This window comes from Rhopalosiphum padi, chromosome 2, assembly GCF_020882245.1.
Source record: "Rhopalosiphum padi isolate XX-2018 chromosome 2, ASM2088224v1, whole genome shotgun sequence".
Lineage (NCBI taxonomy): Eukaryota > Metazoa > Arthropoda > Insecta > Hemiptera > Aphididae > Rhopalosiphum > Rhopalosiphum padi.
In genome coordinates, this window is record NC_083598.1 from 63,931,955 (window position 1) to 63,949,430 (window position 17,476).

A 17,476-nucleotide genomic window follows, 5' to 3' on the forward strand; every position below is an offset into this window, starting at 1 on the left:
TGAAATATTAAGTAAACATAAAGAAATCGAAAATGGATTCTAAAATAGTTTACTATGAATAACATACATTTTAATGTAGTTTTAATTTAATCTGAAAATCTATCATTTTTGTTTATCAATTCTATAAACATATTAATATATTCAATAAGCCATGTAACAAAAAAAAAAATTATAATTAACACAGGTATTGGTATGCTATTATTATTTTGATTTTAAGAACATAGAAAACATATTAATCACAAAATTATTCTAAACTTTAGGTTAAACTGCGACATGCGTGCCTTTCGAGCACATTTTATATTATTGAATGCCACACGCCCACACTATAGCGTCAGATAATTTGACACACAAATACGCAATACACAATTTTAAATTATTTCAAAAAAGTCGTCAATTATATAGAACATTATGACACAATAGTTTTATTTCAAAATAACGTTAATAATACGTAATATAACATAACTATATTGGATAACAAATTATTAATTATAATATATTAATTAACAATTATATTATGCTATATTTACTGTACTTACTCTATTATAATCGTATTATATTTAATTTATATCAAACAATTTTTTTAAATTTTGTATTTGGCTTAATTCTGTTAAGTGTTAACTGTTACATATTAAATAATACAACATTAATGATTTAATCTAATTTACAGTAAAATATTTAAGTAAGTAAAATTCAACTTGGTTATAATTTATAATTTATGACTTATGACAAAACAAATACTAGGGATGGGCTGATACTTTTTTTTACACCTGTATTTGAACTAATACCAAAAACAAAAAACAAAATCAATAAGCATAATATATTATTATCACAAATGTATAGATTCATTGTTATAAATATTAAAAAAAAATTGAAATTAATTATGCCAGTTATTTGGACATTTCTTACTAAATGTCCAAATTATATTTCAATGGCCAGAATGTTTAACAAAATGGTTTGTAAAAGAAATACCTACAAATTTGTATAAATTATTTATTATTATATTATTATATATTATTATTATTTATATCTTATTTATTTATCATACATGTTATAAATGTTATATAGCTATAAAAATAAATAATAACATTATTTTTTTAAATTATATGCATGTACAGAAGAAATAGGTAAGTGAATCATAATCAACTTATTTAGGAAATTAGATATATAATTATTTAAAAAAATTTAACCAACAATTAGTTATTTAAAATATTATTATATTTTTTTTGTAATATCGTTCTTAGTTTTATGAACTTACCTTTCTTGGAAGACTATTATTTATCAGCATGATTTTCATGGATTACAATTTACAGATGTATTCCATCCAACTAAAATACATTAAGCTATTAAAGATGATGAATTAATTTTTACATTGTCTAATTTGTTCATTATAGAAGGTCCACGTAAGTAAATCATCAACATAACATTTTAGTAAGGATTTTAATAATTTTGTTGAGTTATCTTAAAATCTAAGAAGTTTTTTTGTTACTTTTATATAAAAAATGATAAATATACCTCCATCACACAATGAAAATAACTGTATTAGTAACAATATTATGGACGTCATAAAACAGAAATTTCCAATGCATTGATATTAAATATGTGTAATTACTAATTATCAAAGAAAATATTGTTTCTTTATGAAATTATTTATAAGAACAATTTTTATAGACAATTATCTCTTCTATAATTATTTATTATTTAATATTTAGGTATTTTTCATCTAATCTTAAAAATAACTGAGTTATTTGTGAAAAACTGATTTTTTTGCATAACGCGTGCTCTAACGGATAGCGGAGATAGCGGTCAACCAATCTTAGGGAACTTTTAGCATTGATTTAGTATATTTATTATATTTTAATCAATGATTTTACACAGTACCAGCATTTAATTGTTAAAGATTGTATATAAACTATACAATAATAATAATTAATATTTAATACACAGTGTACGTGTACCTATGTCCTAACTATAAATATATTAAAAAGAAAAATTGTTATTAATAAAAATACCTGTGAAACATGTTATCTTACACAGTATACTTAATTCTAATCATTGAAAAGTATATATTTAAAATTATTTATGTCTAATAATTATATTCATAATTATTATTATAGTTGTAAATAATGCACAACTATATGAAATATTTCTTGACAGTAAGTTATTATTTTAAACAATTTTAACACTTTTTATTTAAAACGATTAAAGATGAAACTTAATTTAAATATTGTGTCATTTATAAATTACAATATCTTCTGGTGGAAAATAATAATTTTAATACGATTTGAACATCAAATACATTATATTACTTACATCATAGTTTAATTCGCTCAAGATAATGTTTGCATAAAAGTTTCATTATTATCATCTACGATCCATTTAGCACATATAGGTACTAAAAAAAGGAGTCATCGACGGACTGACACATGTCTGGTTGTTTGATTGATCTATAATATAATATATTGTATATTTACTGTTATAAGTTTAATACTCCCTAACTTATGCGACATTATTATAAAAAATTACCAATGTAAGCAATAAAAACAAAAGAAAAGTTACACAGCGGTGTTACTGTGTCATCGGGATTGTCCTCATCATTATAAGATTTTTCTTTGTGTATTGATTTTTTTTTCTGCTCTTCTTATGGCGATGAATTGGGAAAACATAGCTGTAGCCTATAGATATTAATACTGTTGTACAAAGTAGGCACATGATATTTTCGTTGATATGAAATAAATTCTATAGGTACTTAGTTATATGCCAAACAGCCTAACAGTTGCGTATAAAATAAAATAAAAAAATGTAGATTTTTAGATAATACATTTATTTAACCGAACATATATCATATAATATATCATATTATTGAGTTTGCAAAATATTGTATAAACTAAATACCTATAAATGTTTTTATTTCAAATCTTGACATTTTTATTCAACATATTATTGATGTATCATTATAGTTGTCAGATTAAATATAATTATTATACTTTCAGAAAAGATTACTTTCGAGGATTACCAAGAGTTACGCAAACGTAAGTCAAATTATATAACTGTATTATTTCTTTAATCTCTTTAACACATATATCTCTATTAAAAATTTTAACTATAATATGACATGTGCTAAATATGATCAAAATCAAGTTATATATTTGTTTTTAATTATTCATTCAATGACATGTTATACTTTTGTGTGAATTTGATATTTTATTTTTCACGTTGTTTTCTATATTTATAAAACAATTTTAATATTATTCTATTTTGTCCCGTTTTTATACAACAATATTTAAAAGAAATTCAATTCAGCTCGGATGATAATTTATGAAATCTAATGATTATTTAATTTTATGTTAACATGTTTATGTGCTTTCTATTAAATATCAAAGACATAAATAATAACTTATGATTATTATAGTCATAGGCGTAGGGTGATCAAATATTCAAATGTATTAGGGGGCAAGACTGAAACCCCATAATACATTTTCAACATACTCTAGTTGTATTTTTTGCAGTTTTTAATAGTACCTATCATAAATATATATTACTATCTGTTCCGTCACGGCATTGCCTGTGTATTAGATGCGTTAATAATATAGGAAGCGCACGTCAATCAAACGGTTTTCAAAGTGTATTCGAATAAATACGTCACAAGATGCATTGGAAGTGAAATACATTATTATTAAGATGGAAGCGAACTCGCGATGGGTTTAAAAACGTTGTAGCGTGCATTACGTACCATCGGACATTCTTTTTATATCATAAAAATCAGGAAAATCGGGAAAATCCAAATATTGACCACCTAAGTACTGTAAAAACCACTTTTTTGAAAAATACTCTTATAGAAGATTTCGCGGTGAAGGATTTATTTTTCAACTCTGAAACTTTACACGAATCGTAATACGGATTGGCGAAACAGTTATCGCGCAAGAAAACACGAAATAATCGAGATTTTTAATTTACATTACGGCCAGCCACTGCACATGTTAGTTTTTTGCCATTTTTCACCTAAAAACTAAATAATCGAGTTTTTAAGAATGTAATATTATATATTTATTAGTTAAATAAAAAATTCCAGTCGACCCTATCCAATAGTTGCTTGTATTTTTATGACTCCACAAAGGAAAACATTATATTCTATTCTCATTTCTCAGTATAATTTTATTAAACATTTTAGCCCCTGGACTCTAAAATAATCTATTTATTTTCTTTTCTTTTTTTTAAGTTATCTATTTATTTATCTTATTTTTTTATCTATTTAGTAATTCACTCATCAACGTCTCGACCGAACCGCTGGGTCTAGAGACTTGACATTTCGTACAAAGGCTCCTTAAGCAATGTAAGGGAGCACTAAGAATGGATAATTGTTTGTTATTTCTTCTAAGTGGTTGCTAGGATACTAAACATATGTCTAATTACTTTAGATGTTTTTTTTAATATTTTTAACATGGCTACGGTGTTATAATATATACCATCCCCTATTTCAACCCCTTACATCTCTTTTTTAGTATTAAAAAGTAGCCTATGTCCTTTCTCAAAGTTTAAACTATCTATGTACCAAATTTCATTTAAATCGGTTCAGTAGTTTCGGAGCCTATTCAATACAAACAAACAATTCCCCTTTATAATATTAGTATATATATATATATATATATATATATATATATATATAGATAGATAATCCAAAAATAATAAAAGTTTGAAATTATAGTCGAAAAAAATAAAAATATTTTATTTTCATCTAGAGTATGGTATTTTTTTTTATTATTATTAATAATTGTTGTTGCTATAAATTATGTATATTGACGTATCTCATTGTTGAAAATGACCTCTCACGCGATGCCGAAGAAATTGGTTAGGTCAAAGCTAAATTTTGAAATATGTATACATTAGAAAGAGTTGAAACTGTTTTTTAAATAAATTAATTTAATATTTGTGTTCCGGTTCATTAGTACAATATTGAATACAATTTTTGGCAACCATAATTTCAGCTTAAAGTGAATTTAAATCAATTTTAAGTAATTCCTTCATCAATTGGAACAAATTTTTAATATAACTAAGTGAATTAGTTTTATGATTTTTCACTAACATTCGTTAATTTATTTAAATTGTACAAACCTTATTATATTGAATAAAAATGAACTTTTTCATAAAAAATCTATCAATCATATTATTTAGCAATTTTGTTGCCATTTGGCCTATATCCTTATGACCGAATTTGATAAGATAATGTTAGTGTATCGGTTTACTAATTCCATCGACCATAATATTACGATCCATACATTAAATATTATCACCGATAAATAATTACAATAGTGAAAATTTTAGTATTATATTATCATTAATCGCAAGAACAATTATTTACTTCAATAAAATATACGATAAAACAAATAATTCTGAAGGGGTGGTTAACCACCCCTCCCCTAGATACGCTTATGAATATAGTATATAGCACAAAGGTATTGTATAAATCGAGGATGTTAATAAAGTTGTGACTACTCGACTCAAATTTGTCCCTGTCGAGAGTCAAGTGGCCGCCTCGAATATGACCGAGGCCCAAAAGCCGGAGTGCCGTGGATTTTTCTTTTTTTTGGTACATAAGATAATAAGTGTTGTAGTGACATTTGGACAGTGATATACGCGTAGTCGGTAGTCGGTAATATAATAAAAAAAAACACCACTTTGAGGGAAATGAAATATTTAAGATTTATTTACGTATTTATTTTGCTTAAAAGCGTAAGTTGGTGCCGAGAAAGTCACCTGGCACAAGACTCGGTCAGAATAGAATAATAATAATAATAATAACTCATACCTTTTTAATAATAATACTTAATAATTATAAAAACATGAAAAAGTACCGGTCACGGTGATATATTTATATATTAAAAAAAAATGATGGTGTTAACCATAAACATTACCAATGCCAGCGGAGTGTGAGGATGTGTCGCCCCTCGGCGCACCAGCATAAACAGCTTCTACTCACGGTAGATCATCTTGTTAAGGCAGGAGAAAATGGAGTGCCGTGCCTTTGCGTTGTCGGCCCATACCATGATATGTGGTTGGCACGAACAGACGACAGGCGACAGAAGGGGATGATGATACGTGCGGATGATTAATTATAATAATAATAATATTGATATTACGTGGCCGATACTTTCAATGACCTAATTAAGTAATTAATTGGTGATCGTCTGTGCGGGGAGACCTTTACACCTAACCCATGGGTACTAGGAGTGGTGCGTGGGTGCGAGGTTTTCCCAGGCGGCACGGTCATTGATCGGCGGAGACTCGAGGTCCATGTGATAAGTTGCCTTATTGCACGCCGCGCTCGCAATATACCTGTAATTAGGCCTTCTATGTATAACGGGTGTATGTGTGTGTGTGTGTGATTTGCATTAGACGTTACAAAGTGAACATTATTATTTAATTAGTATTATATTTTTCAGCTATACCACTGTCACATGAAACATTGTATTCATTATATTCGTTGAGATTAAAACAACTAGGTAATTCATTTTCAAAATTAATTATTTTATACACTTTTTATCATGTTAAATTGCAAGTATATATTTGTTTATTATTTTATTACGAACGATTGTCGAATAAGATTACCAAGCCTAATGAAACTTATGTTGGAGTTGACAAAAACATAGATTTCGACTTTCAACTTTTTAACTTAAAATATACACACTCAAACGCACTTTATTCAATTCAACACAATCTACAAATTGCCAATCCCAGGTTTAACTTACACATGAATGATCCAAACTCTGACCAAAATGCACCTGAAATATACTGGTGACATATAAGTAATAATAATTTATAATATTTTATTAATTTGTACGTCTGAACTTAAAATATATAGTATTCCGGGAATCTGGAGATAGGCTCGCAATGTAGTGATAGTGTACGTTGCGGTTAAATAATTATATGATGACGATTTGTACAATGTATTTTTCAATTTTTCAATCAAAAAAGTCGACACAAAAGACTCTGATTCAAAAATCTACTAGTATTTAATTTGTTAATTTATTTATTATTTCATGTACATATTTAATATAACTCTTGATTATAAACAATTACCAACAACCTAAATCGATATGGACACGTTGCGTTTTTTTTATGTGAGTAGTTTGTCGCACTTAAATTTAAAGGAGCGACGACGTAATTATTAAAAGGTATACTAGGTATAGATATTGATGAAACTGGGAATGTTAATTTTAAGTTAACGTTTTGACTAATTAAAATCTTCATCAAAGATCCCTCTAAGTCAATATCGAATTAATTGAAAAAAAAAATTATGATGTTTTAATTAGTAGATCGGCGAACAATCAGTTTTAATCGTGTGCTTTACTCCCGAACAAATTATTTTCAATTTTTAATTCATTTAATTCGGTGTTTGCTAGTTGTGGTCAAAATCAAAAATTACGTAATAGTTGCGGTCAACCAACTGAAAGGTAACCTACTAATTGCGGTCACTGTTTGCGCTTGTATACCTCAGTAGTGGGATAAAAGGACAAAAATAAATACATATTTCTTAAATAATGTATAACATTTATATATATAAAAAACAACAGTGATCGACTTCAGTTGAAGTTTAGTATTATAATTATTGTATCGTCTTTTATCGTAACAAACTACGGTGACGGTTGATAGTCATTTAAGATTACTATACAGTATATATTCGAGCGCGGAACGATTCTACGACGATATAAACTTGCTCCGGACACCACAGGTGTGGTGGCGGAGATAAAAGTGTCCAGCAAGTACCCTCTTCCATTGTCCGGCGACAGTTCGTCTGCCGGTGGCCAGCCAGCCCGGCGACCTATACAGCCATTTTGGTCTCTTGTCTTTTCCTAACTGTTGGGCTCGACGTACGTATCTGTCCACCCACCGTTATTGCGCACCGTTTTGTGCCGCCGCCCAAAACTTTGTGGTCAATTTTTTATACCCAACGGTTTGTTACTTGTGTGCGTTAACACGTTAACACCGTGGTTTAATAGCATCGCAAGCTGACTAAAACGGTCGTTAAATTATTTAAATATTATTGGGCTGTGCCTCCTCGTGTGCGATGCTCACTTTGTCGTCCGTGGATCATCTCGCCGTCCTCCAACTGCGAAGGACCTACGTGTTGCCGTCTACCAAGAAGCTGCCGCCAACCAGGTCGTCTTATTTATATACCTTTTTTTTGTATTTGATTTATTTCATTATAAACATATTAACTATTGTTATCAAAGGCTGTATAACTGGACACCCATATAAGATATAAAGGTGTTCGGATTAGTATTATTATTATAATTAGATCATTAATTATTCCCGGGGCACCCTATAATAGGTCCATTATAATTATTTATTATTTTTCTATTTGTTTAATATACTTGTTTGTGGTGTTATATGCACCCGTATTATAATTGACGTGCTATTACATTATATTTATATATTTGGGTAACCCATTCCGCTCCTGTCTTAACACATACTGCCGATAACCGCCAACAAGGCAACAACCGTAGGATCGGTATCGGCGTAAACAGTATAAATAGTATAAACTTACGTCTTACATCAAATGGTATTTAATAGCTCTAAAGTCAACTCCAATATAAAAGTATGGAATTTGTACATGCCAAAACAATTTCCAGGTTATACTACTTAAAAACCGTGGGCTTCGAATTTCAAATTAATTTTTTTAGTTACTTATTATAATATAATTCTAATTTCTACTAATATATAATTTAAATTCTAAATTTTTTAACTCATTCTATTATCACTGTAAAAGCTCAGTCTTTGTTGTTACTGCAACTTCGATATTACCTACAATTGCAGTGACCGCAACTATTATTATTATTATTTTTTTTTTTAATTAAATCTATTTATTCCATAAAATATAAAAATTACGTAGTAAACAAAAAGATTTGTCTACCTTCTAAAAGCAAGGCTTACCATATGTGCTCATCTCAAAAATCATCCATGACCGCAACTAGTATGCAGCCATTTAATTTTGTCAATTTTGATAAAAATATATTATTAATATATTTTAAGGATATATTCCATTAGAAGAAAGTCTATGGAATAATGAATATCCAGAAATACAGAAACGATCATGTAAGTATTCGGATTTAAAAATATTGTGTATATTGTGTTATATAACGTTTTTTTTCAACTAAATAAATTTATTAAACGGATCAAAAATTAAAAAACGATATGAATTTCTCAAAAATTAGGTAATACTCAATATTAAAAATAAATAGGTTACAGTATACTATATTACGTGAAAGTGCCTTTTTTGTGTTTGAACTACGGCGCTACAGAGGGGCACTTCATGCGTAATGGACTGTAATGTGTGTTTACTGCAAATTATTATAAAATACATAATTGTATACGCTTAAACAAACCATTTCTGCCTTTACGTATACTAGAAGTATGGTATATTGTAATATACTGTTATTATAAGGCTCTATCATTCCTAATTTAACATTCGCGGTATAAAAAATAGTTATAACTAATTATATTTCCTTCTATCCTCTGTGTAACTCGTTACTCCTCCCCCTCTCTGATTGACAGCATATTTTCCACAAACTGCTTAACCGCACCCAAATTATTTTTTTTCTCCAACATTAATTTTATGATAGAATCTAGCTCCATTTATTCACCTAGAGTGGTCTCCAAGGCTCTTCTAGAGTGTCAATATCCATCGCATCTGAACAAAGTGTATGCCCAGCGTCGTCCTCTACCACTCCACAATACTCACACATGTAGGAATCTGTCGCCTCTTAAATCTACGAAGATACTGATCAAAATCATCATGTCCAGTCAGCATTTGTGTTAAACGAAAATTTAAACTCTCAAATTTCCATAACGTCCATTTTTATTAATTTCCTCGATTGATCTTATCGTCTATCTGCCGTATCTTCGTATTATTCCACTCTTCTTAGAATTTACTAATATTGTTTTCGTTCTTTCCTCAGCTTTATCAATAATCACACCCATTTGATACACATATTATATTTTATGATTTTCTAATGCAGCGAGGTGTATAGAAATCAAACCAGTCTCTACTCATCCATACTGCCATCGCCTCCAGCGCCATATTTATTGTTTTTGCGTTCTGGGGACGTTAGTGGTGTTCTCTAGGACTTTTTTGGTGGTATCAGCCCCAAAAGGGTGTCTACGGTTGCTTCTGGACGGACGCCCAGTTTCCAATTCCTAAATAAGCGGTAGCCCAAAGACTAAATCAAAACTTTTAATTAAGAAACCCGGTCTCTAGCGTAATTCACTTATTAGTTATAACTTATACTTAAACCAAAAACAGGGTAGTGGGGGTAATTTTTAATATGTTGTATAAAGGTACTCCTAAAAAGATGTCCTATAAAAAAAGTCGGGAGAATGAAAAGTGGCCGCTGATGCCCACGCGCCTGGTGGTGAATTTTTGTAATGGTTTCGCAAAACTGTGAAACAAAGCGCGCGCATTTTGAATTATTAACCATAATGCATATTGTTACATTTCATTCCAATAAGCAATACAAATAATTATTTTGATAAAAACATAAGTAAGCATAATGTAATTTAATATAGAGTTTATTTAAACGTATAATACAAATATATTATACAAAATAATTAAAATTGAAATATTTACAAAATAATTTATTATAATCTAAGCAACTAAATATCCGCATCAAATACGTCGTCATCATCATCATGTTCATCGCTCCAATCGCTATCATCGTCTCTTAATGTTATGATGATCGGCTCTAACATGACATCCCTCAAAATTTCCTTTTCATTATCTTGATTTTGAATTTTTTCCGCGTGTGCAACACACTTTTCCCAATTTTCTTGTGTTACTGCATCCATAGCCGCGTGCGCCAACTTTTCTACGTCAGCCATCTTAAAAGTGTTATTGTTTTTAGCTACCTCCCCTTTAACCTTTGCTAAAATCAATGCAATCGGGTTATATTGACAATGGTATGGAGGTAACCTTATCACTTCATGGCCCATTTCCAGTGCTATTTCATCTAATTCGTAGCGTTTGTACATTGGAATGAGTTTTTTTACACGCTCACGCAATTCAGACAACCGCTCTAGTGGTGAAAATTCAATATTTTTATTTTTCAGCCACTCTTCTACAACGGCTTTTCTACTATTGTTTTTTGGAAAATTATCTTTAAGTTGTGAGTGGTAAGATGCATTGTCCATCACAATTACAGACGGCTCTTCGAGGTGGTTCAACATATTTATAAACCAATTTTTAAACGAAATCATTGACGTATGATAGTCGCTCTCAAAACTGCTAACATTAGCTCGAAATATTAATTTGGAATCGCTAATAAAACCATATTTTGCAGAACCTGCTTGGCAAATAATGAGGCGACCCCCTTTGCCTGTGGGTACTTTTAAACCCTCGGTCTGTTCTGCATTTTGCCATATACGTGTTCTACTACGATTTTGGTTTATCCACGTCTCGTCCAAATAAACTACGGGACGGGTATCGTTTTGTTCGCGAAGCGTACACATTTTTCGTAAAAATGCACAACGAAGTGCAACAATGTCGTTCCTTTCCATGAGAAATTTCCTTCCGTCATTGCACTTTTTAAACGAAAATTTTAAATTTTTCAAAAGCGAATGCATCGACCAAACAGAGCCTTCCCAAATGCACTTCTTTTTCACTTCCGTTAAAATAGTAAGAGCTGTTGGGTACTCACCTCTATCGTAAAACTCGTGCACTACTCTGCGTACTATATCTGTGTCGAAATCGTCGAATTCGGTCAATGGTTTTGCACATTTATACGTTTTACGCGGAGACTTGAACGAAGCAACTTGTTGATCTGAATCCAAACTATCTTTTCCTTCTTTGCATATGCGCCTTACAGTACGTTCTGATAATCCACAAGCTTCAGCTGTTACCTTGAGGGACTGAGCAAACATAGATGGAATAATTTCATCTTGTTTGGAGAGATCTTTTAGAAATTTGTACACCGAAAATATTATTTTTTTACTCTGACTACGAATGTCACTACTACTGCCAGCCATTGTATAATTAAAAAAAAAATGTAACAAAAAATAGTTGTAAATAATAATATATTGGTTAAATTCAGTTATTGAAGCCTGATGTAATAAAACACAACACAACACAACACGTGTAATATTCGTTAACGAATGACGTATATTGCTGTTGGGTCGTAGCCTGTAGGGACGCACATGGTTTGTGTACAACAGCACAATACAAATTCCTTAAGTACAATTGGTAACCAAATCAAGAACGAAGGCAAAAGGGAAAAATGTAAAGACCCCATTCAAAATTGTGCGCCGGTCAGATGTTGTAAACCAACCGCGCCTTGTGTGAAGCACTTTGAGAATCACTGTTTATCAAAAAAAAAAAAATGTTCCTAACACATTGCCAGCGGCCACTTTTCATTCTCCCGATTATAGTAACCAATAAATAATATTGCTTGCTTGCTTGCGCCGCCGCCGTTGATAGTACGTTATATCGGGCTAATTAAAAGGTAGGCCGACCACACACACACGCGCGCGCGCGCACACACATTAATTGTTATTTTTATTTGTATTATTTGTATTATATTATTTGTGAATTATTCTATTATACAATAATAATATGTAGATTACGGCGACGCTCTATCGGCCGCCGCCAACTCGCTGGTGCGCAGATATTTAGCACGGCCGCCGTAATTCGTCAGTCTCTTTCGTACCGTACGTCGTTGTATTTTTTTTTTTTTTTTGATTCGAACTCCGCAAATGTAACTATCAGTTTTGTTGAATAAACGTTATTTTATTATATTTATTGGCGAGGCGCGAATCGCCATTTGTTGTTAATATTATTTTTGTGTGCGCGAATCGCCACAGTTTTAGTAGCCTAATTATATGCGTGCGCGAATCGCCCTATTTTTATTATTATATTTGTAGGCGCTAATCGCCTTATTTTTTATTATATTATTCTATAATTTATAGGCGCAAATCGCCTTATAAATTATATTGTTTTATACTTGTAGACGCGAATCGTTTAACGACTCTAACGTGTTGCAATTTTTATTTAATGTTTTGTGTGTGTGTGTGTGTGTGTGTGTGTGTGTGTGTGTGTGTGTGTGTGTGTGTGTGTGTGTGTGTGTGTGTGTGTGTGTGTGTGTTATTACTATATATATCAAACAGGTTGCAACTGGCCAGCAGTACAACAACAAATAATTCAAATAATTCAAATAATTTTGAATTCTTTTATATTATCATTTTATTTATATTATTTATTAGTTGTGCCCAATTGGCATTAGGAACAATTTTATTATACATTATTATTTTATACTTAGCTTTATAATAATATTATATTTTTATTTGTTGTGTCGAACCGGTAACCTTATATCATATTTTTTATTGTTGTTATTATTATATTATATATTTTTTACCATACCTCCAATTTGAGTTACCATTTAATCAGAGTTACATATTTTTCCTTAGTTTAAGATTACACACATACACAGATATACACACATACACACACCACCCACATACTAGCACTCACAGGTTTTGTTCGGCGACCCTGTCCAACTCCTGCTGAGTGCTATAAACACATATACACATTTACACAGGTCGGTCGGTGCGTGAGTGCTGAGCACGATAAAGCTAGATAACTGGGCGCGCGTATTAATACTATACGCTCCCCGGCCCGTACAAATATAATTGTGTTATCACAATAGTAACAAAAAAAAAAAAACGGATTTACAAATTTTTTTAAAAGGTCACGTCTAGCAACATATTATTAATATAATTACATAACCATAGAAACCTTATTGTTAATTGCTTTTTTTAATCATAATTTTAAAACATTTAATATAGCGACACAAGAACAGGCCGGAAAAGGGGTTTTCAACTATATGAAAGTACGCTAATTTTTATTATATTACCGTAATTCCGTAATTACACTATATTTTTATATAAACGTTATTCTAGGGCTCGGAAGTTGATGCATTTTGCATTTTTTATTTTTTTTTTGAGTTTTTTAGACTATGCTCTCCTGGCCAAATGTGTTTCATTAACATATAAATCTGAACAACTAATTTTTATTTTGCATTTTTTGACATTTTTACTGATTTCACATTAGTTCACTTTTTATCGTTTCTTGTCGACCATTACTTACGTTTACTATATTTGTAATTTTAGATTCTGAACGGAGTGATGAATGTATTGATTTTACAATGATGTGTGTTTTTTTTTTTTAATTTTTTTAATTTTTTTTTTTTTTTTCGTGTCTGTCATCACGTTTTAAAGTAGTAATAAAGCTTCGATTTTTGACTTCAGCCTTTCTTTGAATAGGAAAATTAATTTCCAGTAGTTTTCAAAAGCGTCGGGAAAAACCTTGAAAAAATAACGGAAAACGGGAATTTTTACGCATAACCATTTTTCGACAAAATCGATTTTTTTATTTTGCTGTAACTCAAAAACGAATCATTGTAAATACTTTAAATTTTCATCAAATGTTTATATTATGGTTATCTATTTGCGATTAAATTTTCAAAATATTTTAACCTTTTTTAAGCTACTTATAGACAATTGAAATTTTCGACTTTTCTAAGTTTTTTTTCTTAAAATGCCGATAAAAAAAATTGGCTATCCAAAACTTTTTTAAAATTTAATACAAGGTTTATTATAAGTTTTACTTATTGTAGTAAAAAAAAATCAAAAATCGTTAGTCACAATTTTTGTTTATAAGCATTTAAAGTTCAAATGTTTACAAAATATATCAAAATCACGAAAATGTACAAGGAATTTTGAAGTTGAAAATTCATAAAATTTTTGTGATTTATACTTAAGGTTCAAAAATCTAATACTAGGTTATCCATAAGTTTTCCTTCAAGTAACTGTAAAAAAAAATTCCATTGTCAATATAGAAAACATTTTATGAGCGTATGAAATTTAATTTTTTACGAAATCGCGTAAAATAAGGATATATTACAATTTAAATATAGGTAATATTATAATATATCCAACTAATTATCATTGACTGACAAATCATCACCGTTCAGAATCATTTTTCGTATATACAATGATACCCGTCATTGCATTCAAATTTAACACATCTATTATAGTGACCAGTAGTAGACCTACTCTCCATCTCTACTATACAACAGAGCAATACCCACTTGCCCAATTTTTTTTGTTTATTTAATTTTTAAGGACATTTTTTGTCATTTTTATTTCATATTTTGAGTAATTTGTAAGCTTTGATAAAGGTATATATAATTTTATAGTAAAATAGAGTACAATTAAAAAACAACATATTTTTTAAAAAAAATATTTGTAAATTTTTTAGGTCATTTTTTGTTATTTTTATGTCATATTTGCATATATTTTTTTTAGGCCATTTTTTAATGTTTTTAAGGTCATCAACTTCCGAGCCCTAAATTAATTACATACGTATTATATTGCAAATAATTTTCATACATTTTTTATTAGAATTATTTTGCAAAATATGTACAGATTGTGCAATAGGGTCTTGATAATCCGAACGGGTTTGGGAATATAAACTCATGATCTAAAAAAAAATCAATTTTCTTAAAAATTAAACTTAAAAATTAAATTTTAAGCTGCGATTGAAAAAGACAGTATACAATATTACAATTAAAATTATTATTATTATATTAGATTACAATGTATTAGATTTAATTTATATATTTTTTTAATTAAAATATTATTATTGTGCGTATCTGCGAAAAAATAAATCTTATAATTATATAGTACATCAAGCATAGAGGGCCCCTTCTCCCAATCATGTCACTCATGTCAATTTTATATTCCTATTTATCATATTTACTTATTGCTTTGTACTGTACAGATTGTAAATTTCTCTTTTAATAATAAAAAAAAGGAATAGATTGTAAATATTCTTTTAAATAAAAAAGATATATATAGATGAGTATACCTAATGATACGATAATTATCAAGACCGTTCAGATTATCACGACTTTTAGATTAACCAGTAAACGAGACCCGACCATATATAGATATTCAAATTGTTGTTATGATTATTGAATTAATTTGTCTCAACAACTATAGGAGTACTTTGACCTTATATTGTATTAATGAAAATAAATATAATTATTAATAGTAAATTATTATTTCTCTGCAGGATACACTTTTATCAAAAGTGTTGAATAGATAAACAATATCATTGTATTACATTCTACAGATAATAAATATTAATTTTAAGTATTAATCATGGAATATTTCTCGCTCTATTATGGATCGCTTGGACCAAATAATAAGAATCTAGTAACCATTATCTATTGTACTATTATATCTTAAGCTTAGAATATTTTATTAAAATGTAATTAAATTATATGTTATAATCAGTACCTATAATAATATATTAATGCTAATGATGTATATTTATTCAAATTTCGATTAAAAATGTTTCAATTATAACAAATAAAACTAATATTGCAATAAATAAAAAAGAAAATAACTACACATAATGATTTTAAATTATCAAATGACGGAGGTAAATTTAGAAAAAAAAATAATCATTAAGTTTATTAATTATTTCAATTATAGTAGATTATTAATAGCATTAATTATAGAATAGTTTATTCTAAATTTTTCACATTTTTCTAAATTTGCCCCTGTCTGATTTTATAAGCAGCCCAATGGGCCGGTGTCCAGTTTTTGCATTTAACCATTATTCTATTTTATTTGTGAAAAAAACATGATTTTTTTTTTAAATATTTTAAGAAAATATTTTACAGTCTAACTACTAAAAAATTATTGTCACAATGATACATTTTTAATTAATTGATAGTTGGAATAAATTTATATTTAGACGCATGCGGGACATGCATGTATGTTTTGTGTGTATGTATGTGTATATGTTTTATGAATAAAAAGGAAGACGTAATTCACAATTCACAGTAAACTATTATTTTGTTAATTTAGTTCAGTTTCAGTAATCGCTTATTCTAAATATATTAATTTTTTTTCGTGACGCGTGTTTTCATTATTCTTTTGATATAGACATAACATTTCTTAAAATAAAATATATGGGTAATGCGGCTAAAAACCATCGTGCAAAAAAAATAAAACTACAGCAAGTCACCCAAGAATCAAAAATAATTACTGAAATGTTTAATAAACAAACAAAACCTGAACCAGTTATCCGGTTTTTTTTTACCCATTCGGGCTGGTCAAAACCTTTGTCCCCCCTCTATAAACGCCACTGGTCTACAAGAGCTGCAAGAGATTTATCGGTCACAAATCATTCAACATCAATGAAATCGACTTCACTATTATCATTAAAGTATAATCTGCGATAACATCATAATCAACACGATAATTTCATCGACAAAACAGATCGGAAGCGTAGTTGATAGTGAACCGACGAACACGACAAAGACACGGAAAATATCGTAGTATCGATCATCGTGAACCGTCAAGAAGTAGATAATGAACAGTTTCGGAGATCTAGTTGATTAGCTTGATCCGGGGCTAACCC

The 17,476-nt window shown here is 29.3% G+C and overlaps 1 protein-coding gene across 1 annotated transcript; it reads left to right on the plus strand.

Moving 5' to 3' along the window:
• Window positions 1–949: 949 nt before the first annotated feature.
• Window positions 950–16,353, plus strand: LOC132919033 (uncharacterized). Its single transcript, XM_060980386.1, has 8 exons — window positions 950–956; window positions 1,341–1,400; window positions 2,115–2,153; window positions 2,991–3,029; window positions 6,438–6,497; window positions 9,028–9,090; window positions 13,828–13,871; window positions 16,118–16,353. The coding sequence occupies exons 1-8, from the start codon at window positions 950–952 to the stop codon at window positions 16,148–16,150; spliced, it is 345 nt and encodes a 114-aa protein (XP_060836369.1). The 3' UTR covers window positions 16,151–16,353.
• Window positions 16,354–17,476: the final 1,123 nt, after the last annotated feature.

Bases quoted from the DNA above. Each gene is read 5' to 3' on its own strand.
- LOC132919033 (XM_060980386.1), top strand. The intron at 1,401-2,114 runs GTAAGTAAATCA...TTATTATTATAG, and splicing joins GTTCATTATAGAAGGTCCAC to TTGTAAATAATGCACAACTA. The intron at 3,030-6,437 runs GTAAGTCAAATT...TATATTTTTCAG, and splicing joins TTACCAAGAGTTACGCAAAC to CTATACCACTGTCACATGAA.